Below are 27,199 nucleotides of genomic sequence, written 5' to 3'. Positions count from 1 at the left end.
CCTGGTGCACAAGCTGAAACAGTATTTCCCTTCTGACAGCGCTAGCAGCAGAGTGTGTAGTTCTGCGCGACAAGTAGCGAGGGAGAGTAGGCGAGCAGGCAGCTTGTCCAGCACTGGCAAGGGTACGCTTTACAAGGCTTTTGCCAGCTTTATGTCACCCCAGCAAGACACTGTCACCTGTCCCCAGTCTCGGCAGAGTAGGGCTGATCTTTACAGAAAGATGGTGAGGGAGTACGTAGCTGACCATACCATCGTCCTAAATGATCACACAGCTCCCTACAACTACTGGGTTTCAAAGCTGGACATGTGGCACGAACTGGCGCTGTACGCCTTGGAGGTTCTTGCCTGCCCTGCCGCTAGCGTCTTGTCCGAGCGGGTTTTCAGTGCAGCTGGTGGCATCATCACCGATAAGCGTACACGCCTGTCGACTGACAGCGCTGACAGGCTGACGCTTATCAAGATGAATAAAGCCTGGATTTCTCCTAATTTCCAATCTCCACCAGGTGAAGGAAGCTCAACCTGAATAATTTATCCACTCCTCCTCATTTTCCTCCTTCTCCTCCTCTTTGTACAGTAAAGCAGAGGAAACTGGCTATTTTTTTACAGGGCCCACTGGCTCTAGCTATAGTACTTTATGCATTTAATTTTTATGGAGGGCCACCGACCCGGTCCTCTGTTTTAAACAATTTTTGGGAGTGCCACATACAGGCACTCAATCTATTCAATTTTTCTGGAGGGCCACCTACCTGCTCCTCTGGTTTGAAAACTTTTTTGGACTGCCACATACAGGCACTCAATCTATTCAATTTTTCTGGAGGGCCACCTACCTGCTCCTCTGGTTTGAAAACTTTTTTGGACTGCCACATACAGGCACTCAATCTATTCCATTTTTCTGGAGGGCCACCTACCTGCTCCTCTGGTTTGAAAACTTTTTTGGACTGTCACATGCAGGCACTCAATCTATTCCATTTTTATGGAGGGCCACCTACCTGCTCCTCTGGTTTGAAAACTTTTTTGGACTGCCACATACAGGCACTCAATCTATTCCATTTTTCTGGAGGGCCACCTACCTGCTCCTCTGGTTTGAAAACTTTTTTGGACTGCCACATACAGGCACTCAATCTATTCAATTTTTCTGGAGGGCCACCTACCTGCTCCTCTGGTTTGAAAACTTTTTTGGACTGCCACATACAGGCACTCAATCTATTCAATTTTTCTGGAGGGCCACCTACCTGCTCCTCTGGTTTGAAAACTTTTTTGGACTGCCACATACAGGCACTCAATCTATTCAATTTTTCTGGAGGGCCACCTACCTGCTCCTCTGGTTTGAAAACTTTTTTGGACTGCCACATACAGGCACTCAATCTATTCCATTTTTCTGGAGGGCCACCTACCTGCTCCTCTGGTTTGAAAACTTTTTTGGACTGTCACATGCAGGCACTCAATCTATTCCATTTTTATGGAGGGCCACCTACCTGCTCCTCTGGTTTGAAAACTTTTTTGGACTGCCACATACAGGCACTCAATCTATTCCATTTTTCTGGAGGGCCACCTACCTGCTCCTCTGGTTTGAAAACTTTTTTGGACTGCCACATACAGGCACTCAATCTATTCAATTTTTCTGGAGGGCCACCTACCTGCTCCTCTGGTTTGAAAACTTTTTTGGACTGCCACATACAGGCACTCAATCTATTCCATTTTTATGGAGGGCCACCTACCTGCTCCTCTGGTTTGAAAACTTTTTTGGACTGCCACATACAGGCACTCAATCTATTCAATTTTTCTGGAGGGCCACCTACCTGCTCCTCTGGTTTGAAAACTTTTTTGGACTGCTACATACAGGCACTCAATCTATTCCATTTTTATGGAGGGCCACCTACCTGCTCCTCTGGTTTGAAAACTTTTTTGGACTGCCACATACAGGCACTCAATCTATTCAATTTTTATGGAGGGCCACCTACCTGCTCCTCTGGTTTGAAAACTTTTTTGGACTGCCACATACAGGCACTCAATCTATTCCATTTTTCTGGAGGGCCACCTACCTGCTCCTCTGGTTTGAAAACTTTTTTGGACTGCCACATACAGGCACTATCCAAATTGAATTGTCTCCATAGCAGCCTCCACACGTTGTCTCCATTGCTACCTCCAAAAGTCGTCCATATAGCTGCCTCCATACATCGTCACTTTATCAAACGAGGTGTGTCAGGCCGAAATTTGGGTTGTTTTCATGGATTCCACATCAAAGTTGTTAACTTTGTCGCCACCCAGCTGTGTAATCCACAAAATATACTGGCAAACTTTTACCATTTACGGATATTATTTCAGCGCTTCTTGCGCATCTGTTTACATTCCCCTCACCCGCCATATCCTAAACTTATTAGAACGCTACTACACTTGATCTTATACAAAAGGTTCTTAGAAGTGCTGTTTGGGGAGTAGCCTAGAGACAGGGGCTTGGATTGGCAAAAGCTCGCCTGGCAGCGGAGCGCCAGCTCCATGCCAAGAACCAACTAACATAGTTTTAACTGCAGCACCTTTAATCTACTACTAGTTCACTGCCTCCATACATGGCCGCCTTATCAAACGTGCTGTGTCAGGCAGAATTTTGGGTTGTTTTCATGGCTTCCACAACAAACTTGTTAACTTTGTCGCCACCCTGCTGTGTAATCCTCAAAATATACTGGCAAACTTTTACCATTTACGGATATTATTTCAGCGCTTCTTGCGCATCTGTTTACATTCCCCTCACCCGCCATATCCTAAACTTATAAGAACGCTACTACACTTGATCTTATACAAAAGGTTCTTAGAAGTGCTGTTTGGGGAGTAGCCTAGAGACAGGGGCTTGGATTGGCGAAAGCTCGCCTGGCAGCGGAGCGCCAGCTCCATGCCAAGAACCAACTAACATAGTTTTAACTGCAGCACCTTTAATCTACTACTAGTTCACTGCCTCCATACATGGCTGCCTTATCAAACATGCTGTGTCAGGCAGAATTTTGGGTTGTTTTCATGGCTTCCACAACAAACTTGTTAACTTTGTCGCCACCCTGCTGTGTAATCCTCAAAATATACTGGCAAACTTTTACCATTTACGGATATTATTTCAGCGCTTCTTGCGCATCTGTTTAAATTCCCCTCACCCGCCATATTCCAAACTTATAAGAACGCTACTACACTTAACTTGGTGCAGGCTGGGACCGAGTCTGACCCTGGGGCTGGTCATATACTGCCGACGCAGAGGATTGCGGGGCCTACCTCGGTCCAGGTGTTTCAGGCCTACTATGCCTCCTCCTCCTCCCACCCCTCCTCCACCTCCTCCTCCTCCTCCGAATTACCATCCGTGGGCATGGCGCCATCAGTCGGTAGCTCTAGGCACAGCAGCAGTGCCGTCGCTAAGCGACAGCAGGCGGTGCTCAAACTGCTGAGCCTAGGTGATAAAAGGCACACCGCCCAAGAGCTATTACAGGGCATTCCGCATCAAACTTGTTAACTTTGTCGCCACCGTGCTGTGTAAGCCACAAAATATACTGGAAAACTTTTTTCATTTACGGATATTATTTCAGCGCTTCTTGCGCAGATGTTTACATTCCCCTCACCCGCCATATCCCAAACTTATAAGAATGCTACTACACTTGATCTTATACAAAAGGTTCTTAGAAGTGCTGTTTGGGGAGTAGCCTAGAGACAGGGGCTTGGATTGGCAAAAGCTCGCCTGGCAGCGGAGCGCCAGCTCCATGCCAAGATCCAACTAACATAGTTTTAACTGCAGCACCTTTAATCTACTACTAGTTCACTGCCTCCATACATGGTCCCCTTATCAAACGAGCTGTGTCAGGCAGAATTTTGGGTTGTTTTCATGGCTTCCACATCAAACTTGTTAACTTTGTCGCCACCCTGCTGTGTAATCCACAAAATATACTGGCAAACTTTTATCATGTACCGATATTATTTGAGCGCTTCTTGCTCACCTCCTTTGGTTCCTCTCTGCCACCCATTGGTTTGAAGCCTGAGTCCATTTAGGGTATGTTGCCATGACACACTCTAGCCTGCCGCTGCTGCCGCTGCCTCTGCATGCCGTCCCCTATAGTGTCAGGGTCAATTATTGGATGTTTTAGATGCTATCTAGCCTCATTCGGTCACTCTGTCATGGCCCTGCTGTTGCCCATAATTTTGGCATAATGGTGCGATTAAGCAGCCTCAGAGGCATCCATGCATGCTGCCCCTGCTGTTTCCTGTCCATTTCCGTGGTGTTTCCATCCTTTTCTGAGGTTCCCAGGTGTTTGGCCAAGCTTCCCTGTGCAGAGCCTTGGTCCCCTTGAAAAATGCATCGGGAAAAGTTCGTCTCGAATAACGAGTACCCGAGCATTTTAGTGCTCGCTCATCTCTAATGTATATATATTTATGATGTACAGTATGTGATGTTTTTTCTCTTTTCTAATTTTCCTAATTTGAATTTATTATTAAAAATATTTAAACTTTATGTTAGGATCAGTGGATCCTCTGGACCACCGCGGGAGATGTAACTAGCCAACACCCGGAACCGGAGCCTAGCGGCACCTGGTTTTCACCAGAGCCCGCCGCAAAGCGGGTTGGACTTGCTGCGGCAGGATACCACTAGGTCGTTCCCAGGTGTGACTAGCCCACGGTGGCAGCCGAGGTCGAGGTACCTTAACGGATGACAAACTCGTAGTCGGGTCCAGGCACAGGGTCAGGGCAGGCGGCAGAGATGCAACGTCAGGTTCAAGTCCGGGGTCAGCAACAGGAGGTCCAGGCAGGAGGGAACGGGAACACAGGCACACAGCAACAGGGAGGAACACAGGTAACACGGCAACACTGAACTCAGGAACGGGAACACACAGGAATACACTGGAACGCAGGAATACAGGAATACGCAGGAACACAGCAATACTCGCTAGGAAGCTTTCTCTAAGGCTAAGAGGCACAAAGATCCAGCAGGGAATGATGGGAAACAAAGGGTTATATACAAAACAGGAAATGACCAATACTAATCACCTGTGCGCTGGCCCTTTAAATCTTGAGGCAGTGCCGCGCGCGCGCCCTAGGGAGCGGGGCCGCGCGCGAGACCCAGTCCGGACGGGAGCGGGAGCCAGGAGAGGTGAGTGCACCGGAGCAGCAGTGGGGCAGCGGAGGGAGGCACGGGTGCACCCGCGATCCGCGATATGGATCGCGGGGGTGCCCGCAACGAAGGAAGAACCGCAAGGAAGAACCGCTTACCCCTTACGAACTTCATGTCCAGAACCTCCTTGACTTCATATACATCTGGAGAATCAGCCTCAGGAGCCGGAGGAGGGGATTGCTGGGAGAAGCGGTTCAAGAAGACTGGCTTCAGGAGGGATACATGAAAGGAGTTCGGGATGCGCATAGATGGAGGAAGGCGGAGCTTGTATGCCACTTGATTAATGCGCTTGATTACCTCAAAGGGGCCAAGGAACCGGGGCCCAAGTTTATAGCTGGGTATCTTAAGCCAGACGTATCTGGAGGATAGCCATACTTTGTCACCAGGAGAGAAGACAGGAGGAGCTCGACGTCTTTTATCAGCCTGGTTCTTGGTACGGTCTGAAGCTCGTAGAAGGGACTGGCGGGTCTGGTCCCAAACAGCCTTGAGATCCTGCACCAGATCCTCCACCGCAGGGACAACAGAGGGAGTAGACAGCGGGAGAGGTGGGCGAGGAATACGTCCATAGACCACGAAGAACGGAGCCGAACCAGTAGATCCCGAGTCCAGAGAATTGTAAGAGAACTCAGCCCAAGGTAGAAGGTCAGTCCAATTGTCTTGACGGGCTGAGACGAAGTGGCGCAAGTAGCAGCCCAAAGTCTGGTTCACCCTCTCTACTTGACCATTCGACTGAGGGTGGTAAGCAGAAGAAAAGTCAAGGATGACCTGCAGTTGGTTACATAAAGAACGCCAGAATTTAGAGACAAACTGGACTCCTCGATCGGACACAATGTGAAGCGGAAGGCCATGGAGACGGAAGATATGTTTGAAGAACAAACTGGCAAGCTGTGGAGAAGACGGAAGACCTGGAAGGGGAACAAAATGGGACATTTTGGAAAACCGGTCCGTCACCACCCAGATGACAGTATTGCCCGAGGAGACAGGCAAATCAGTAACAAAGTCCATTGCCACGTGAGACCACGGGCGACTGGGTATCGGCAACGGGAGTAACAGTCCAGCCGGTTTGAGACGAGAGGCTTTATTGCGGGCACAGGAGGAGCAGGATCCCACAAACTCCCGAACATCTTTGACCAGGTCTGGCCACCAGTAATAGCGGGAGATGAGGGCCAAGGAGCGCTGCACCCCAGGGTGCCCAGCCAGACGAGAAGAATGTCCCCAAGACAGAATCCTCTTCCTGAGAGCAGGTCTAATATACGTCTTGCCAGGAGGCAGCTGCCGAAGGTCCACCGGAGCTGCAACAACAAGTTGATCAGGAGAAATTATGTGCCGAGGAACTGGTTCATCTCCAACAACATCTGACGAACGGGACAGAGCATCAGCCTTGATATTCTTGTCTGCCGGACGAAAATGAATCAGCAAGTCAAAGCGGGAGAAGAACAAAGACCACCGGGCTTGCCTGGGATTCAGGCGCTGGGCTGTCTGGAGGTACAGAAGATTCTTGTGGTCAGTGTACACACAAACAGGATGGAGAGCTCCCTCCAGAAGATATCGCCATTCTTCAAGAGCAAGTTTGATGGCTAATAGTTCTCTGTCTCCAATGGAATAATTTCTCTCAGCAGGAGAAAAAGTCTTGGAAAAGAAACCGCAAGTCAAAGTTCGGCCCTTGGGCCCTTTCTGAGTGAGCACCGCTCCAGCTCCTATGGAGGATGCGTCCACCTCCAGAAGAAAGGGTTTGTCCGTATCTGGCCTAGAGAGTACGGGAGCCGAGGAGAAAGCAGACTTTAACTTGGAGAAGGCCATTTCAGCAGCTGGAGACCAGGCACGTGGATTGGCACCCTTCTTGGTGAGCGCCACGATGGGGGACACCAGAGTGGAGAAATGGGGAATAAACTGACGGTAATAGTTCGCAAACCCCAGGAACCTCTGTATGGCTCGGAGACCCTCTGGACGTGGCCACTGAAGAACTGCAGACAGCTTCGCGGGGTCCATCTGAAGGCCTCTGTTGGAAATTATGTAACCAAGGAAGGGAAGGCAGTGCTGGTGAAACAGGCATTTTTCTAACTTGGCATAGAGGTGATTGGCACGAAGTCGACCTAGAACTTGTCGTACGTGTGCCTGGTGGGACTCAAGGTCTGGAGAGTACACCAAGATGTCATCGAGGTAGACCACGACACAAGTATAAAGAAGGTCCCGAAAAATGTCGTTCACAAACTCCTGAAAAACAGCAGGGGCATTACACAGTCCAAAGGGCATCACTAGGTACTCAAAGTGCCCGTCACGGGTGTTAAACGCCGTCTTCCACTCATCACCTTTGCGGATCCGGATGAGATTGTAAGCACCACGGAGGTCCAGCTTGGAGAACACCTTGGAACCACGTAGGCAATCAAAGAGTTCTGTAATCAACGGCAGAGGGTAACGGTTTTTTACCGTGATCTTATTCAGCCCACGATAGTCTATACAGGGACGTAGGGAGCCGTCCTTCTTGGTAACGAAGAAAAACCCTGCGCCAGCCGGAGAGGAGGACTTGCGTATAAAACCCCTCTGCAGATTCTCCTTGATGTAGTCGGACATGGCTAGAGACTCAGGTACTGAAAGAGGGTAGACACGACCTCTGGGAGGAGTGGCGCCAGGAAGAAGATCCACAGGGCAATCATAGGGACGATGTGGTGGTAGAATCTCCGCCTGCTTCTTGGAGAAAACGTCCGAAAAGTCCCGATAACAAGCTGGCAGACCCTCCAGAGACTTGGGAGCCAGAGTCGAAGTCCTCACAGGTAGCGGACGGGGAACCTGCATACAACGTGAAGCACAGTTCGGACCCCAACGGAGGATATGCCCGGAGGACCAGTCCAGTACAGGGGCATGAAGCTGCAACCAGGGGAGACCCAGCAGTAGAGCAGATGTGCTTTGGGGCAGCACAAAAAACGAAAGTCTCTCTTGATGTAGGGCACCAACTTGCAGAAGCAGGGGCTCCGTGCGAAACCAGATGGGTACGGAGAGAATCTGACCATTGACCGAGGCAATAGACAATGGCTTCTCAAGATGAACCACCGGGAAGTGATGCCGAGAGACCAAGGCTGCATCCACGAAGTTCGCTGTAGAGCCCGAGTCCAGGAAGGCAGTAACCTGGATCTGGGTACCGGTGCCAACGCTGAGGAGCACGGGAAGAGTCAGACGTGGAGAAGCTGTATTTACACCTAGGGACGCTTCTCCCAAGAAGCCTAGGTGCTGGCGTTTCCCGGACGTTGAGGACGGACAGGACAGGAACCGATGAAATGCTCAGGGCTGGCACAGTACAGACATAGGTTCTCCTGTCGGCGTCTTGAACGCTCACGTAGAGTGAGCCGGGTTCGGACAACCTGCATGGGTTCCTCAGCAGAAGATTCAGGCGGACCCTGGAGCGGCCTTTGGAAGACTGGCGCCAGGCGAGGAATGCGTCTAACACGGCCTTGGGGATACTCGGAGCGTAGTTCCTCAGCTCGCTCCTTAAACCGAACATCAATTCGAGTGGCCAAGGTGATGAGGTCACTCAGAGTAGATGGAAGATCCCGAGCTGCCAGTGCGTCCTTGACCTGCGCAGAGAGCCCTTTCTTAAATGTAGCGATGAGGGCTGCATCGTTCCACGCAAGTTCAGAAGCCAGGGTGCGGAATTGAACTGCGTACTCTCCCACCTATGAGTTGCCCTGACGCAAGTTCAACAATGCAGACTCCGCAGAGGAGGCTCGTGCTGGTTCCTCGAAGACAGACCGGAACTCTGACAGAAACGCAGTGAGGTTAGACACAACCGGGTCATCTCTGTCCCAAAGCGGAGTAGCCCAGGCCAGGGCTTTCCCGGAAAGAAGGCTGAGGACAAATGCCACCTTGGACCGCTCTGTGGCAAATTGCGACGGCATCAGTTCTATGTGCAAGGAGCACTGGGTTATGAAGCCCCTGCACATCTTTGGATCTCCATCATACTTGCCGGGCAAAGAGAGGCGTAGCCTGGGTTCAGCAGCAGGAAGATAAGCCGGAGCAGCAGGGGGCGCAGCGGCCGCTTCAGGAGACTGTTGCTGATGTTGGGTAGCAAGTAGTTGTTGGAGCATGGCGGTGACTTGCTCTAGCTGATTCCGCTGTGCTGCAATCTGCCGGGACTGGTGGATCACGATGGTGGCGAGATCAGGCTGACTGGGAGAAGGAGCCTCGGCGGGATCCATGGCCGGATCTTACTGTTAGGATCAGTGGATCCTCTGGACCACCGCGGGAGATGTAACTAGCCAACACCCGGAACCGGAGCCTAGCGGCACCTGGTTTTCACCAGAGCCCGCCGCAAAGCGGGTTGGACTTGCTGCGGCAGGATACCACTAGGTCGTTCCCAGGTGTGACTAGCCCACGGTGGCAGCCGAGGTCGAGGTACCTTAACGGATGACAAACTCGTAGTCGGGTCCAGGCACAGGGTCAGGGCAGGCGGCAGAGATGCAACGTCAGGTTCAAGTCCGGGGTCAGCAACAGGAGGTCCAGGCAGGAGGGAACGGGAACACAGGCACACAGCAACAGGGAGGAACACAGGTAACACGGCAACACTGAACTCAGGAACGGGAACACACAGGAATACACTGGAACGCAGGAATACAGGAATACGCAGGAACACAGCAATACTCGCTAGGAAGCTTTCTCTAAGGCTAAGAGGCACAAAGATCCGGCAGGGAATGATGGGAAACAAAGGGTTATATACAAAACAGGAAATGACCAATACTAATCACCTGTGCGCTGGCCCTTTAAATCTTGAGGCAGTGCCGCGCGCGCGCCCTAGGGAGCGGGGCCGCGCGCGAGACCCAGTCCGGACGGGAGCGGGAGCCAGGAGAGGTGAGTGCACCGAAGCAGCAGTGGGGCAGCGGAGGGAGGCACGGGTGCACCCGCGATCCGCGATATGGATCGCGGGGGTGCCCGCAACGGAGGCACGGGTGCACCCGCGATCCGCGGTATGGATCGCCTGGGTGCCCGTGACACTTTAAACCTTTAGCCCAAAATTAATATGTTTTTGTATTTATTTTTATTAAGGATTCCTGGACAAGAATCGGGATTTGTTGAGCACAGACCTTCTGCTTTTGGTACATTCCTCCACCAGTAAATTCCTAAAGCAAGTTTTTCAGGTGGAAAAGAATTCCAGTGGCAGTAATATTCGAGGAATCATTCGGAACACTGGCCTTAATTATCAGAAGGTGAACATCTATTTTGACGTTCTTTTGGGTTAGGATTAGGGTACTAGGACAATAAAATATAGAAGATCTATATCATGATAGATAAAAATGGCATCTGCTGTCCCCTTTTGACTATGATATGGTCCATTGGGTTCCACTTAGGGAAGCTATTCAAATACCTGCACAGTATTTCAATAGTGAAAATAAAGCTGCATGCAGCACTATTGTGTCTATTACTATTACTATTATGCCTACAAACTGTAAAACTGTGAGTAAGTACTCGCTGAGCAAGGGGAACCTGCACTTGCAGTATTTAGGGCAAATGCATGAATTGCAATGGGCATTTAATTGATGCCTATGAAAACATTAGCTATACTTTCATGCTAAAGGAGTCTGTGAAATATGTATCTACGTTTCCAGGATGGGATAAAAAAAACATTGCCTCTTTTTACTACCCTGTAAGGCAGCTCCCTTAATATCAAGCAGCAACTTTCAAGAATCTTAATGACATGATTTAGGATTAAAGCCAAACCAGTATATCTATTCCAGAAGGAACAGAATCCCAACTGTAGACAGCACTGTTTCAATGTAGTTGCATCTCTTCAATACAGCATAGGGAACTGGTTTGGCTGAGTGAGAGGCTATTGACCAGGGTCGGGAAGTAGGAATTCTCCTTATGGAGGCTACCAATTAAAGAGGACCTGTCACCCAGTTTATAGGCACTAGGAGCTGCTTACTGAAGTAAGCAGCTCCTAGTGCTTGATCAAACGCCGCAGTGTTAGAGTGATAGCATTACCGGAAACCTCCGGTAACGCTATCAAACACTGCAGGGGGGTACCATGTAATTGTCGGACAGCTCGCAAAGCTGTCCGACGTATTCATGAGGGGGCGGGGTTGGGGCATGGCTAGGGGCGGTGACTGCCGCCTAGCACGCGGCAGTCACTGCCGGCTTATGGAGCTAGCGGGGCGGTCCAGGGAAGAGACAGCGCCTCGGACTGCCCCCTCATGAATACATCGGACAGCTTTGCAAGCTGTCCGATGATTACACTGTCCCCTGCCACAGTGTTTGATAGAGGTTTCCGGTAACGCTATCACTCTAACACTGCAGCGTTTGATCAAGCACTAGGAGATGCTTAGTTTAGTAAGCAGCTCCTAGTGCCAAAAATTTAGGTGACAGGTCCTCTTTAAGTCCACCTTGTAGGCCTGTAGACCAGTCTGTCCAAAGATTTAGTTGATAGTGTTTATCACTAACTACTTTAACTTCCCAAAGCTCAAAACCTGCAACATAGATTGACATGTCAGCATGTCAGGATGGATAACCCTCAGTGTAGGCCACTTTGTATTGTTCTCTTTTTTTTTCTCAGAGAAGCAGGTTGTTGGCAACAAGTCAACAATGGCCAATCTGCCTCATTGTTCACTGTACTACAGGTGAAAAGGAGATTTCTAGACAGTCGTCCATACTTCTAGCCATATTTTTTAGATTATGGAAAATATACCGTTTAATATTAGCAATGTCAAACCTCACTTTACTTTTCAGTATATCTTACACCTTCTACTTGCAGATCACAGATACAAATAAGTCCTTACCCACTCTTGGAGGTCAATTCAAACAGTCGCTGGAGCAGTTGATGAAAATTTTGGGAAATTGTCAGCCTTATTTTGTTCGCTGCATTAAACCTAACGAGTGCAAGAAGCCTTTGGTAGGTGTAATCTATAGTATTGTGTTGCCAAACTTACTTGTACATTTATGTGTTTAAGTTTATGTACAATAGAGTTCCACTTAATGTCTTGTTAGGGTATACTGTAATTGTGCATATTAGGTATGAGTATTTGTAGCTTACATACCATATATAAGGGTTCATAAATCTTGATTAGCCACTAAAACCTAATATGTCATATGAATGTGTCATAATTAATTTTATGTCACCTGCAAAACATTCAATCTACAGATTTTTGGCTGCCACTGAGGGTTCTATTCAGTTATACGAATCTAGAAACAGAATGCATGCTACAGACAGATCCAGGCCTTGACGGACACTAATGAAGCTCATTAGATCCTATTGAATGTAATGGGATCTGTTGTGTTGTGCTGTTTTATGTTTTTGTCTAAAATTTTCACAGAATCTGCTTTTAAGGCCGGTTATGCCGATATAGACAAATTTTAAGCACAAATCCAAATTAAAAGTTGCGGAAGAATAAAATATAGGGTTTCAGATGCTTCATAAATTTAGGACATGTCCTAAAGCTACTTCAATTTTCATATCCGCAGCAGCGTACTTTGCTCTTAGATATTAGAATTGCCTTTTGGCAATATTGATGCATCAAGTTTAATTTTTTTCTATAGAACACTGTGCATGGGAATCATAATTAGGTTGATTAAATCCTTAAGGGGCATCAACCACCAGAAAAACCAGAAAAAGTATATGCAAATAAGCCTGAGGGGCTCCAGGCTCCATTAACATCTATGGAGCCCCTCAGGCTCATTTGCATACAGTCCTTCATCCTGGTGGTAGATGCCTTTTAAAGGTGTTTTCCCATAAACAGTAGATCCACTATCCACACAATGGGGATGCATCTCTAATGGTATGAGGGGGGAGAGGGCAGCTTTATGACTGCTGGGTCCCCCTGTCATTGGCAGAACAAGGGAACATAATTCTGGAAGTCCCGTAGCAGTCTATAGATCACAGTGACCAACCATTGATGGAGGCAAATGATTGATGCAGCGCTGGAATTGCTGGAGATATGTAAGATAAATTAATTCAGGCAATCCCTTAAAAAACATTATAATAATTGTTTTAAGCAAAGTATGTAGACATTATATTTGTCCTATACTATGTAGAGTCTGACTTAAAACAATATAGGAATAAGTTCTATCTTTATAGTAGGTAGACATTCTTCATGTTTCTCTTTAAATTATTTTTAGATTACTATTGTATACATGTAACCATATTTCTATAGGATTCTACTGACGATATACAGACAAATAATGTTATGTATTTTTATAACCATTATTTTTGAACACTGAATTCCTATTTAAACCAAAGTAAGACACATACTGTATATACTGAAGTATAAGCTGACCCAAATAAAAGCAGAGGCATCCTTAATTTACCACAAAACTGGGATAACCTACTGACCCAAGTAAAAGCCTAGGAGGGGAAATGCATTGGTCACAGCCTCCACCCAGTGTATAGCTAGCCAGTCCCCTGCCCCCCAGTATATAGCTGGGCAGGCCCCTGCACCCTATATATAGCCTGCCAGCCCCCTGTTCATACCCACAGTATATAGCAAGCGAGCCCATGACCCTCAATATATAGCCAGCCAGCACATACTTCCCAGTATAAAGGCAGTCATCTCATGCCTTCTAGTATATAGCCAGCCTCCTGCCCCCCAGTATATAGCCTGCCAGTCCTTACACCCCCGTATATAGACTGCCAGCCAATGCCCCACAGTATATAGTAAGTCAGTCTGCTTATGCCTCCTAGTATATAGAAAGCCACCCTGCTCATGCCCATTAGTATATAGCTATCCAGGCCACCCATACCCCCCATTATATAGCCATCCTATTACCCCAGAATATAGCCAGCCAGTCCACTGCCCCCAATATGACAGCACATACATTTTTTTTAACTCAGTACTCACCTTTCCGTCACCCCACACAAATCCTTTTCTTGATTCCTGTGCTTGCTGACATCATAGTGTGTGCAGGGGCAGTGACAGGTCCATGTGCGATGGCACACAATGATTTCAGCAGACATCTGACATTATAGTGTGCACAGGCCTGTCACTGACCACCCACAGGAATCAAGAAGAGGACCTGCGGGGGGCTTCGAAAAGGTGAGTACTGAGTTTATTTTTATACACTCGAGTATAAGCCGAGCTTGGTTTTTTCAGCACATTTGTTGTGCTGAAAAATATCAGCTTATAGTAAAAAATAGGTTCCATGGTTTATTTATACAGTATAATATTTATATCAATCTGCCTTCACCTATTTAAAGTTTTGCCTTCATGTTTCCTTAGCTGTTTGATCGAGAACTTTGTATCCGACAACTAAGATACTCTGGAATGATGGAGACTATACGAATCCGGAAGGCAGGGTATCCAATACGTTACAGTTTCTCTGACTTCTTCCACCGCTTTCGAGTGTTGCTGCCATTGAAGTCCTCTAGTCGTGATGCGGTAAGAGTTTAAATCTTATTCACTTGAAGTAATAATAGGGGAAATTTAATGTAGTGGTACAGAAGAGCAAGCAAAAAAAAAACAAAAACAGAAATAACATTCAAAGCGGGGCTCCTGCTGGACAGTAATTTAATAAGGTGGCTTATTGGAAAGTATATTAACAAGTGGAGCTGCTGCTGCTACACTACTGTCTATCATGCTTGATTTTGATGGTAGATTTCCTGTAATGATGGTGTAATGATGATTCTTCTGGAATATAAAATCAAAACATGATTGTAGTGGAGAGATGTATTTAAAATACCAGGGAAAAAAATTCAGAATACAGTAAATCAATCACGTGTCCAAACTTACTGGACAATAAGTAGCGAACACTGGCATTTTGGGGAATATAGCATTTTTAAAAGACACCGTTTGGTACCAAACGCTAAAATGAGATGATTTCTCTTGTTACAACTATACATACTAATCTGTCCCACTAGTGTGGATGGACTTTAATATGATATGTGTTCCGTAATGATACAACCCTTTAAATGTACAACAGTCTAGTAAATATACAGCAACAAGAATAACTTGCCAATCATAATTTTCTTAAGAGTTGTATAATATATTCTGTTTAATGAAAATATTTGCTTTTGTATCAGTGGGACCATCTTGCTTGTTGTATTGATATTGTTGGGGAAATCATTGGAAAAGATGAAGAGTGGAAAGTAGGAAAGACAAAACTTTTCTTGAAGGTAAGAACCATTGTTCGAACCATATGTATTGAGACCTAACTGCATTATCAGTTTGGTATACATCAGAGCTTATCCAAGCTTTTACAGACTATATATTCCACATTAAAGGCTACAATCTATGCAGGAAAATTTATCATACGCAGGCATTCGTGCATCGGCATATTATAGTGTCTTCCTATAGTGTCTGGCCGGCGGGTGAAGCTGCATCAAGTCCAAAAATTCACAGGTGCTTAAAAAATACACAGGAGCTGGTCAGGAACGCCCCATGGCCGCCCACTTCTCTAGCGGCCCCACCCCAATAAACCTCTTCCACGCCCACTTGGTAGTCGCTATCATAATGAATTGCGATTATATCAGTAATTATTTGCCAAAAACATAGAAAAAGTATAAAAGTGTTGATAAACCTCACAGCTGATCATTGCATTCTGAGACTATAGTAAATCATCCAGAGAGCTTCGACAAAGATCACAGTGGGCAGAGGGGTCCGTCCGTCCATAACTAGGAGTTGTCTGTAAGTCGGTGTCCTTAAGTAGGGGACCTCCTGTATTTGTACATTTAAAGTATTTGCAATATCATTGTAACATGTATTTCCCTATACAGGCAGGATAATAAAGTATTTGCTTTTCTCTATCCTTTGTTTAGGATCATCATGATACAAAACTGGAGGTGGAACGTGAGAAAGCGCTCATATCCAGAGCTGTCCTCATACAAAGGGTTTTAAGGGGATACAAAGACAGGTATGGTAATATTGCATTAAGCTGATGTCATACATTTCTATACTAGTAATGTTAAAAGTGTTGGCTAGACCATTAGGGTGTTCAGCTTTAGCGTTCACTTCTTTCTGTCACTGAAGTTTAGCATTTTCCACAATCCATACAATATCAAATTCATTATTTATCCAAGAAGTTCATTGATACAGCCAACTACACATCTATATGTTTTGGCAATCCACCTTTTTCATGCTCTCCTCCTTTTTTCAAGCTTGAAAAAAATCAGAAAGCCAAAACGTATGGATAAGGGTTTGCAGTGGAATTGTCAGAACTTGTGCTGTGAGCAGAGTATTCTGGTTGTTTGTGTAAAGGTTTTGTTTGAGTGATGCATGGCTGAACCAATCAGTGACTGGGGTGATGTCCAGGTAATCTACATATACCTGTATACCTGACTCGTGTTGTGCTTGTTCTATTGTGAAATTGCTGTGTATTCAGACCTGTGCTGTGTTTTTGACTATGTTTTCCTAACAATTCTGTACCTTGCCGCCATTTTGATTTTGACCTGAATTATTCTGATTTGGCTGTTTGTCTGTCTATCTGTTGGTTTTTCTTCTGGTCTGAACACATATCATACACATAACATCTGTCGCCTGTGGGTTAGTACATGGTCTGGCAAGTAAGCAGGGACAGAGGATAAGCTAAGGGACTCCGCTAGGGGATCCCCCCTTTTTTTACACAGCTCTTTATGTGTATATTATCAGTGAATAAATGTATCATTATTTCTCTTTTAATAAACTTTTATTTCAATTTATTTTTGTACCCCTTAAATATTAAAGAGGTGTTATATATGCTTTTATCACATTTATTAAAGTGTCTTCCTACATTCTCACCTTGCAGGAAACGATTTCTTCGACAGAGAGAGGCTGCTGTGAAGATTCAAGCTGTGTGGAGAGGTTATCACGATAGGAAATCTTACCTGAAGGTAATTTTTCATTTGTGTTGTATAAATTGCTAAATTTAACGAGTAGTGTATGTCTACAATAGGCCATGCGCATGCACCTTCGGTATGTGAATTCTATCTGGTCATTGTGTATTATACATTTATTTAGCTTCCAGCCTAATTATTGTTTAATGTATCTCACGTTGGTGGCGCATCTCTTTTAACTATAGTGATATATAATAACAGACCTTGGTGAAGTTTTAATGATTTTTGTTTTAGATGCAACATGGTTTCCAAAGGCTGCAAGCGGTGATAAGAAGCAGACATATACGTATACAGTATCAGAAGTCTCAAGCAATAATTACAAAACTACAGGCAAAATGCAGGGGTTATCTACTAAGAAAGAAGCTTGCACAGCAGAAGAATGCGGCACTTCTTCTTCAAACATACACCAGAGGGATGCTGGCTCGTAATATGTACCGGAGGATGAAGAAGAGTGTAAGTATAATCACAGGGACTCAATGGGGCACATTTACTAAGGGTCCGGAGACTGCATTTCCGTCGGGTTTCCCGACTATTTCCAATTTGCGCCGCATTTAACAGGGTTTTTTGGAGCACGCGATCGGATTTTGGTGCAATCGACTTTCATGCGGCACAAATCGGGGGCCTGGCCGCCGGACAACCTGACTGATTCAGACTAAGCACCGGGAAGAAGATGTTGAACTCCGACGGAACTCGGCGGGGAAGTGACACATGCAGGATATCGGTGAATCGCGCCAGACTTCTTCCTCGTCGGACAGTCTGGATCGGGGATCGCGACCGGGTGAGTAAATGTGCCCCAATATTCGATCATTCAGGCTGTATCCAATATCCCACTGCAGAGACTGCAGATTCCATGTTTTATAAACATAAAACAGACTTCAGAAAGCTTTGTATAATCAAAGATTGTAGAAATCTATGCAGGGCCGGATTAAGGTTGGTGGGGGCCCTTGGGCGCAAAATCTGGTGGAGGCCCCCACTAAGTGTAGCGTACACACACGTCCTCCTGCTTCCTTTCCACTATCCCAGCTACATACAACCGCCTCACTGCCAGTAACACAGCTATACACAGCCGCCTCACCCCCAGTAACACAGCTACATACAGCCGCCTCACCCCAGTAACACAGCTACATACAGCCGTCTCACCCCATTAACACAGCTACATACAGCCGCCTCATCCCCAGTAACACAGCTACATACAGCCGCCTCATCCCCAGTAACACCGCTACATACAGCCGCCTCATCCCCAATAACACCGCTACATACAGCCGCCTCATCCCCAGTAACACAGCTACATACAGCCGCCTCATCCCCAGTAACACAGTTACATACAGCCGCCTCATCCCCAGTAACACAGTTACATACAGCCGCCTCATCCCCAATAACACCGCTACATACAGCCGCCTCATCCCCAATAACACCGCTACATACAGCCGCCTCATCCCCAGTAACACAGCTACATACAGCCCCCTCATCCCCAGTAACACCGCTACATACAGCCGCCTCATCCCCAGTAACACAGTTACATAGAGCCGCCTCATCCCCAATAACACCGCTACATACAGCCGCCTCATCCCCAATAACACCGCTACATACAGCCGCCTCACCCCCAGTAACACAGCTACATACAGCCGCCTCATCCCCAGTAACACCGCTACATACAGCCGCCTCGCTCCCAGTAACACAGCTACATACAGCCGCCTCATCCCCAGTAACACAGTTACATACAGCTGCCTCACCCCCAGTAACACAGCTACATACAGCGACGACAGCACAAAACATATATATATGTACATATGTATATTTATATATATGAGTATATACATACATTCCATATACACAGTATATACAAAAACCACATCATTCACATATATATAAATGTACACACATATATGCTTATATAAATATATGCGTGTATAAACACAGTAGATGCATATATACACAGTATATACATATATACACATATACACAGTAGATGCATATATACATATATACACAGCAGATGCATATATACACAGTATATACATATATACACAGCAGATGCATATATACACAGTATATACACATATACACAGTAGATGCATATACACAGTATATACATATATACACATATTATACATATATACACATATACACAGTAGATGCATATATACACAATATATACATATATACACATATACACAGTAGATGCACATATACACAATATATACATATATACACATATACACAGTAGATGCATATATACACAGTATATGCATATATACACAGTATATACATATATACACATATATACACAGTAGATGCATATATACACAGTATATACATATATACACATATATACACAGTAGATGAATGTATATACAGTATATACATATATACACAGTAGATGCAAAAATACACTGTATACACATACACTGTATATACATATATACACATATACACTGTATATACACATACACTGTATATACATATATACACTGTATATACATATATACTCTGTATATATATATATATATATATATATAAACACACAGAAAAACACATATGTATATACTTACCTGTTAGGGTTGACCGGGTGCCTGTTTGTTCGTACGGTTGGGGGGTCTTGCCAGTGCTTGTTCGCCAGGGGGGGGCGGGCGGGGGGAGTCGGTCGGTTGCTTATTCGGCCGGGAAGGAAGGGGGGTTAAACGCGGGGAGCGGGGGGGTGAGCGAGAGGAGCGGGGAGTGGGGGGTGGTGAGCGAGCGGAGCGGGGGGTGGTGAGCGAGAGGAGCGGGGAGCGGGGGTTGTTGGTTGACCGAGCGGAGCGGGGAGCGGGGGGTGGTGAGCGAGTGGAGCGGGGACCGGGAAGCGGGGGGTGGTGAGCGAGCGTAGCGATGAGCGGGGGGTGGTGGGTGGTGAGCGAGCGGAGCGGGGGGTGGTGAGCGAGCGGAGTGGGGAGCGGGGGGTGGTGAGCGAGCGGAACGGGGGTCGGGGGGTGGGGAGCAAGCGGAGCGATGAGCGGGGGTTGGTGAGCGAGCGGAGCGGGGAGCCGGGGGTGGTGAGCGAGTGGAGTGGGGACCGGGGGGTGGTGAGCGAGTGGAGTGGGGACCAGGGGGTGGTGAGCGAGCGGAGCGGGGAGCCGGGGTTGATGAGCGAGCGGAGCGGGGACCGGGGGTTGGTGAGCGAGTGGAGCGGGGACCGGGGGGTGGTGAGCGAGCGGGGTGGGCGGGGAGCCGGAGGCGATGTTAAGCCGGGATTGAGCGGAGCGGGGAGTGAGCGGGGTTGCTTGTCACCTGTGCCGGAGGGGGGGGCGGAGTGGCGGGCTGGCGGCTCCCCATGCAGCGGGATGAGTGGGCGGGCAGTTTATTCAGGGGCTGGATCGCCGGGGAGGCGCTCACCTATGCCCGGAGGCGGAGGGCAGCGTTCGGCTCATGAGGGGGGGCACGGGAGGTGCGATCTGGTGGGGGCCCCTAGGGGGGGCAAGATGGTGGGGGCCCCTATAATCCGGCCCTGAATCTATGCATCAAATTTCAGGACAGTCTGCAAAAAAAATCAAATGAAATGTTAATGAAAAATAATAAAGTGGCTGCTTCTTGTGAACGTTTCATTCTCCCCTGTAGGAGTTACTAAATCAGCAAGAATTAGCTTTGGAGAAGAAAAAGAAGATGCAACAAAAAGAGCTTCTACTACAACAAGAGAAGGAAAACCTGGCAATGGTGGAGCAAGTGTTTGGATTTTTACCCCTTATGGTAAATGGCAATAAAATAAATAAAATGTGAATTTTACATTAATTAATTGAATTAATTTTAATACGCGCTTAAGCTAACTTAATCTAAACTTATTTTCCATAAGGATGTAGATTCCCCTTCTCTAGATGAAATAGACCTGGATACATTGCCTCTTGAATCAGAGAAAGTGATCGACCATCTTGCAGATTTCACTTTTCCAAAGTTTGCTGCTACCTACTTTCAAGGGTCAGCGACAGATACCCACATTCGGAAGACTTTACACCAGCCACTATTATATCACGAAGATCATGGTGATGTTCTAGTACGGTTCTTATGCTTATATTATGTAATGCTTTGTATTTATATTAAAAAATATCTGTATAATAATGCAATTCTCAACATTCTAAACATTTTCCGACAAACTAAAGTTAGGCCCTATACACAGGATAGTGCTGAGACCCCCACAGATTGTGAAAACGAGGGGTCCTTAGGACCCCTGTGGATAGAGCCTAACTTTAGTTTGTGGGAAAACCCCTTTAAGAAAATATACTATGTATTTCCAGCTTACAGGTCAAACTGTAGGTAATTCATAATAATATTATAAAATATGCAGTTTTGATGTTTTGTCCATTGATTGTGGCCAGGTTGTATGCTTATAAAGTGGTCAAAGGTTGATTTATATTTTATGTTGATTTGTTGTAACTTGTGCATGTTTGTGATGTTTTGTATATTTCAAATTGTATTTTCATTTTAGGCATCTTTAGCAGTGTGGAAAATTATACTGAGATTTATGGGTGATCTTCCTGAACCAGCATTGTATAAGCCCAGATCTACCAGCCAGAATAGCTCTGTTATTACACAAATTTATGATACATTAACTAGAAAGAACAACATTATACAGGCTGGGACAAAAGATAGCATGCCAGAAGTGAGTATCAATTATTTTTTAATTTTTTTAAAGGGGTGGTTCGGAGGTAAAAAAATCATGGCTATTTTCTTCCAAAAACAGTCCCACAACTGACCATGGTAGTACATGGTATTTCTGCTGTAATTAAATTAATGGAACTTAGTTGCAATACCACAAACACATCAACATCTGCAAAGAGTTTCTATGTTCTCTCCATTTTTGCGTGGGTTTCCTCTGGTTTCCTCACACACTCCAAAACATACTGGTAGGCTGATTAGATTGTGAGCCCCATTGAGTACAGGGACAGATTTGGCAAACTCTGTGCAGCTCTGTGTAATCTGTGTGCGCTATATAAATTATTATCCATGGTCAGATGTGGTGCTGTTTTCAGAAGAAAACAGCCCTATTTTAAGCCCTTTTAATAGATATGTACTTAAATACATTAAATACATTTTGCACAATTCGATAGTGCATATAGTAAGCATCCTACTAAATCTTCATTGAAAAAAAAAAAATTCCTACTGAACAGGCTTAAGGCTATATTCACAGTGACGTATGGGGGACGTATATACGCCCCCCATAGAGGGCAATGGGCGCATGGCGCCTTACGGGAGCGGTACGGTGCAGCACACGTGGGGCACCGTACCGCTCCGTACCCGGGAAAAAGATAGGACCTGTCCTATCTTTACCCGTAGTACGGCGCTGTCCTATCTTTACCCGTAGTACGGCGCCTTCCTATGGAGAGGGGCAGGGGTGAGCTGCGCTCACCCCCTCCTCCTCTCCCCGTGCACTGCCGTTGCCCGCTACGGTACGGTACGGGCGGGCAACGGCAGTGTGAATATAGCCTAACACAGTATTGCAGCTACATTAGCAATAACACCACTACACATTGTTTCTTTTATTATAACTCTATACACCGCGATTGCAGCAAAATACAGTTATAAAAATTATGTTAATCGATCAAGGGTGCTCTGGCTATGTTCACAAATTGCACCACCACTGCGCATAAAGAAAGCCACACATAGACAAATAAAGCACCGCCATTGTTCTGATAGCTATGATGCTATGATGAAACATGCATTTCTTTTTCAGTCACCAAGAATCAACCATAGAGCAAAATATTCCAAAGAAATTTCCTCTATGAAACTTAAAAGATCATCAAAATTAGCTGGGCAGGTAACACACAAACAATATTAACTAATGGTGGTATAAGTGAAGTTTTTGTGTTAGTCCCCTTCCACACTTGCGAGTGTGATGCGCTAAACTCGCATCACACTCGCAGTGAGAGACGCCTGGATCGCCCGGCCCAATCGCTGCAAACTGGAATTGAACTCGGAATGTCAGCGCATCACACTCGCAAGTGAGGAAGGGGCCTTACATTTTTTCTGCCAATCCAATATGGTGACTAATAAAACTTAAAGGAAATCAACCACTCAACAAATACTCACCTCCACTCCTCACCTCCACTCCTCTTGATGTTGATCGCTAGTCTTGACACGCCAGGATCACCTATGTCACGGGTGCTTCCGCGATCAATGTCGCAGATCGCAGGTACACCCGTGCTCTGCTGTATGCCTGTCCCTGCCCCCCTGCCCGGACTTACCTCTCCTGGATCCTGCTCCAGGTCCTGGCGTGTAGGCCACACGCCTCATTCCCTACAGGCCGCGCGCCCACTGATAGGGCGTGTGCGCGTGCCGACTTCTCAGGATTTAAAGGGCCAGCGTCCCCCTGATTGGCGCTGGCTAATCCGGCTGAGCCTTTATAATCCGGCACCTCCCTTCCTTCCTGGCCAGATCTTCAGCATTCTAGCGGAACTTCCAAGGTTTCCACACCTTGCTCCCCACAGCGGTTCTTGTTGAAGTGATTCCCAGACGCTCCTGTCTTCCAGCGTTTCCAGACGCCTCCGTGTTCATTCAGTGTTTCCAGACGCTTCCGTGTCCCCTGTCTCCAGCGTTCCCATACGCTCCTGGTGTGTTCTGTCTTCCAGCGTTTCCAGACGCCTCCGTGTGTCCTATCTTCAGCGTTCCCATATGCTTCCTGCCTTTGCCTTCCAGGGCTCCAGTCCAGCGGTGTCTCCAGTCCGTGCCAGTGTTACCAGTGTTTCTCCGTGTTCCTGCTGTCATCCCAGGCTTGGACTGTTTCTTGCATATCCTGTACCTTGGCTGCCACAGCAGTCCTCATACCATCTCGCGCAGTGGTCCAGAGGGTCCACTGGTCCACAGACTCCACCCTCCGGACTCTTCCCATAGAGACTTTCCTCCCGGGTACTCCCAGGTACCTTCCAGTTAATTAGCAGCCCAGAGCAGCGGACATCTTGTCCCCACACCCCGTGCTTTTGAGTGGTTGATTTCCTTTAATATTTATATTTACCATAAATACTTGAGTATAAGCCGATCTTTTCAGCACAAAAAATGTGCTGAAAAAGCTGAAAAAACCTAACTTGGCTTATACTCGAGTCTATAAAAACAAACAAAATGTGTATTCATCTTCCGACGCCCCCTGACGGGTCCTCTTCTTTTCATTGATGTACGGCATCGTCTCCAGAGCATCAATGGAAATAAGAAGACCTGCTGGGGGTGGAGGCGTCGGAAGGTGAGTACTCACTTTGTTTTTTACTTATAGGCTGGTCATTCCACTGGAAGGGGCTAAAGGCTATATACTGGGGGCAGGGGATGCAGCCTATATACTGAGGGGGGGCGGGCAAAAGCTACAGGCTATACACTGAGGGTAGGGGCTGCTGGCTATATACTGGGAACAGGGGCTCCAGGCTATATATTGGGGGGCAGGGGCTGCAGGCTACATACTGGGGGGAAGGGGCTGCAAGCTATATACTGAGGGGCAGGAGCTGCAGGCTATATACTGTGGGTAGGGGCTGCAGGCTATTGACTGAGGGGTAGGGGCTGCAGGCTATATACTGGGGGGCAGGGCTGCAGACTGTATACTGGGGGTAGGGGCTGCTGGCTATTTACTGGGGAGCGGCTGGACATAAACTGGGGCAAAGGGTTTGCTGGCTATATACTGGGAGCGTGAACTGGCAGGCTATATATTCGGCTCATACTCGAGTCAATAGGTTTTCCCAGTTTTTTTGTGTTAAAATTAGGTACCTCTGCTTATACTTAGGTTGGCTATTACTCAGGTATATGGGTATGTCTCCAAAAACCGTGTTGCCTATGCTTTCAGCATTCATATAGAAAAAAGTTTTTGGTGGTACTGTAAATCTATGAAACATGTAAAAAAAAGACATGTTTTGTACATTTGCAAAAAAAAAGCCAATGTATGACTTTCAGGATCTTGTAACATTTTTACCGTGTGACAAATTTTATTGTAATTCATATGTCATACAGGTTATAACAAGGTGTATAATCCAATCTATTAATAAAATATTTTGTGGATTATATGATGATATCCAAGCTAGAATTAAGATGGCCCTAGGCATAGGAAAGCTGCTTTCCAAAATAACTTGAAGGGGTTGTCCACTTTCTTCAGATAAATGTATACAATTTTCACAAAATACTGTATTTTCTGCATCAATTCCTCTGATTATTGTAGATCCTGCTTGCTGTCATTCCATGCCCCCTTATAGGCATAAACAATGATAAAATATAATAATATATAATAAGAATAATATATTTAGTAGAATATGTGTTATATCTTTTTTATAGGTGTCAAGTCAATTAAACAGTGCAGCAGACATGCCAGAGGAGAGCCCACTCATTGATAAACCCATGTCATTGTTAGAAAAAGTCCATTTTATTGCTGGGAATGGAATACTAAGGCCTGAAATAAGGTGAGAAATGTAAACCAAAATTTGTACAGCCACAGGAAATTGAGGTCTTAACCTACCAAATGGTATCAATTCATTCCACTGAATGATTCTAATTCACCTTTATAACAAAAGAATAATAATCCATTCAAATGAGAAAAAAGACCCAAATACAGTTCACCTCTAACCAATGAATTTGTAGTCATTGACACAGTGTGCAGTTTGCCTGTGCAGAGGGCGCCAGATTCCAGATTTGTTGCGCCCACTGATGGAGCATCCTGTGACCTGGCACATCCATGCATGGCCAGCTTTGACTTACAGCACATTGTAGCCCAAAATGGTGCCACTTGTACCAAAAAAAGCCATATGGTTACATGGGAATATCATTTTAAAAAGTAAAATAAAGAGGTTTTGGCCTCCCATTATAATTTTTGAAACATTGAAAAACCCAGTTACAAATGTTGTGGCCAGATGTTACAGATTATGGAATAAGACATTTTGAATAGGATTACATACAATGCATTACTTTTTATTCCACATACATATCTTCTTTTTTTTGTACAAAAAAAACTTTTTTAATTTGAAGTTTTTGCTGAAGTTTTTCTGGAAAATGCTCAGCCGCAAAGGCCCCAAGAAAACTGGTCCATAATGAGTTAAAAATATTACTTAATATAGCATATAGTAATAATTTAGAAATATGGAAATATTACTAAATTTGTTTTAGCGGATTTAAGATTCATTGTATAAGTAACATGTTTGACTTATTTATCATTAATTCAGATCTACCATAACAAAGACATAATTTGTCAGTAGTCGCAGTTAAATAGGTTTTTGAAAAAGAGTTATGGACAGTTCCTTAAAGAGGTTTTCCCACGAACTGAAGTTAGGCCCTATCCACGGAATAGGGCCTAACTTGTTGATTAGTGGGGGTCTCAGTGACGGACCACTCGCTGCTCCTCAGACTAATCGAGCAGATAGCCGTGCGTGACTGTTCTGCTCCATTAATCTCTATGGAGCTGACGGAGATCGGTGAGCGCCGCACTCAGCAATTTCCATCAGCTCCATAGAGATTAATGGAGCAGAACGGTCATGCGCGGCCATCTGCTCCATTAGTGGGAGGAGCGGCGAGGGGTTCTCGCGCGATGTGTGGGGGTTTCAGCACTGAGACCCCCACTGATCAGCAAGTTAGGCCCTATCCTATGGATAGGCTCTAACTTCAGTTAGTGGAAAAACCCCTTTAATACTTCCCCTTTCATAAAAATGTCAGCAAGCCCTATGCTGATGATAAAAAAAATATGTGCACTTTTGTATGAAGGGAAATCAGCAGAGTTTAAAAACCTCCTTTATGTGTTTTAAAGGGATGAGATTTACTGTCAAATCTGCAAACAACTGACTGGGAATAAAAACAGGAATAGCTATGCTCGTGGTTGGATACTACTGTCTCTCTGTCTTGGATGCTTTCCACCAACAGAAAAATTTATTAAGGTAAATAACTATTTTTATTTTAAAAAAAAGAGATTCTGCAATAAAGATAAAATATTTTATAATATTGGAGAATGAAATAATACATTCAGTCAATATAATCTATAAATCCAAAATTTATGCCAAAATATTGATTCTTCGGAATACATTAGTGGACAAGAGGGGTAAAAAGGGAAGAGAAAGTGACTTTTTTTCTAATTATTATTACTATTATATCTAAAGAAAGTAGGGCAAATGTGTCTTTATTTGTGTTTTTTCTGATTTGTCTGATTTATTCTTGCTCAGCGCCTTTCTTGGGTCTCTGCTCCATTGGCAACATTTTTAAAATCATTTTGGTGTGTTTTGTAGGAGGAATTTGTGTGACATGCTGCTGGAAATTTCATTCATGATTTAAAGCATTTTGAAAAGTCACACAAAATGTTGCAA

General features: G+C 45.7%; 1 protein-coding gene across 3 annotated transcripts in view; it reads left to right on the top strand.

The window, feature by feature from the left end:
* MYO7B (myosin VIIB) overlaps nt 1-27,199 on the top strand; it is an 84,722-nt gene that overhangs the window by 30,045 nt on the left and 27,478 nt on the right. For all 3 annotated transcript variants that reach the window (XM_072143177.1, XM_072143175.1, XM_072143176.1), the window contains 13 exons: nt 10,172-10,332; nt 11,874-12,011; nt 14,332-14,490; nt 15,132-15,224; nt 15,867-15,961; nt 16,832-16,916; nt 17,154-17,372; nt 20,514-20,642; nt 20,746-20,943; nt 21,376-21,549; nt 22,621-22,704; nt 25,191-25,315; nt 26,650-26,776. In XM_072143177.1, the coding sequence (XP_071999278.1) occupies nt 10,172-10,332; nt 11,874-12,011; nt 14,332-14,490; nt 15,132-15,224; nt 15,867-15,961; nt 16,832-16,916; nt 17,154-17,372; nt 20,514-20,642; nt 20,746-20,943; nt 21,376-21,549; nt 22,621-22,704; nt 25,191-25,315; nt 26,650-26,776 (1,787 nt within the window). The remainder of the gene's footprint in view (nt 1-10,171; nt 10,333-11,873; nt 12,012-14,331; nt 14,491-15,131; nt 15,225-15,866; nt 15,962-16,831; nt 16,917-17,153; nt 17,373-20,513; nt 20,643-20,745; nt 20,944-21,375; nt 21,550-22,620; nt 22,705-25,190; nt 25,316-26,649; nt 26,777-27,199) is intronic.

This window comes from Engystomops pustulosus, chromosome 3 (genome assembly GCF_040894005.1).
Source record: "Engystomops pustulosus chromosome 3, aEngPut4.maternal, whole genome shotgun sequence".
Lineage (NCBI taxonomy): Eukaryota > Metazoa > Chordata > Amphibia > Anura > Leptodactylidae > Engystomops > Engystomops pustulosus.
This window is presented reverse-complemented; position numbering and strand designations above follow the sequence as displayed.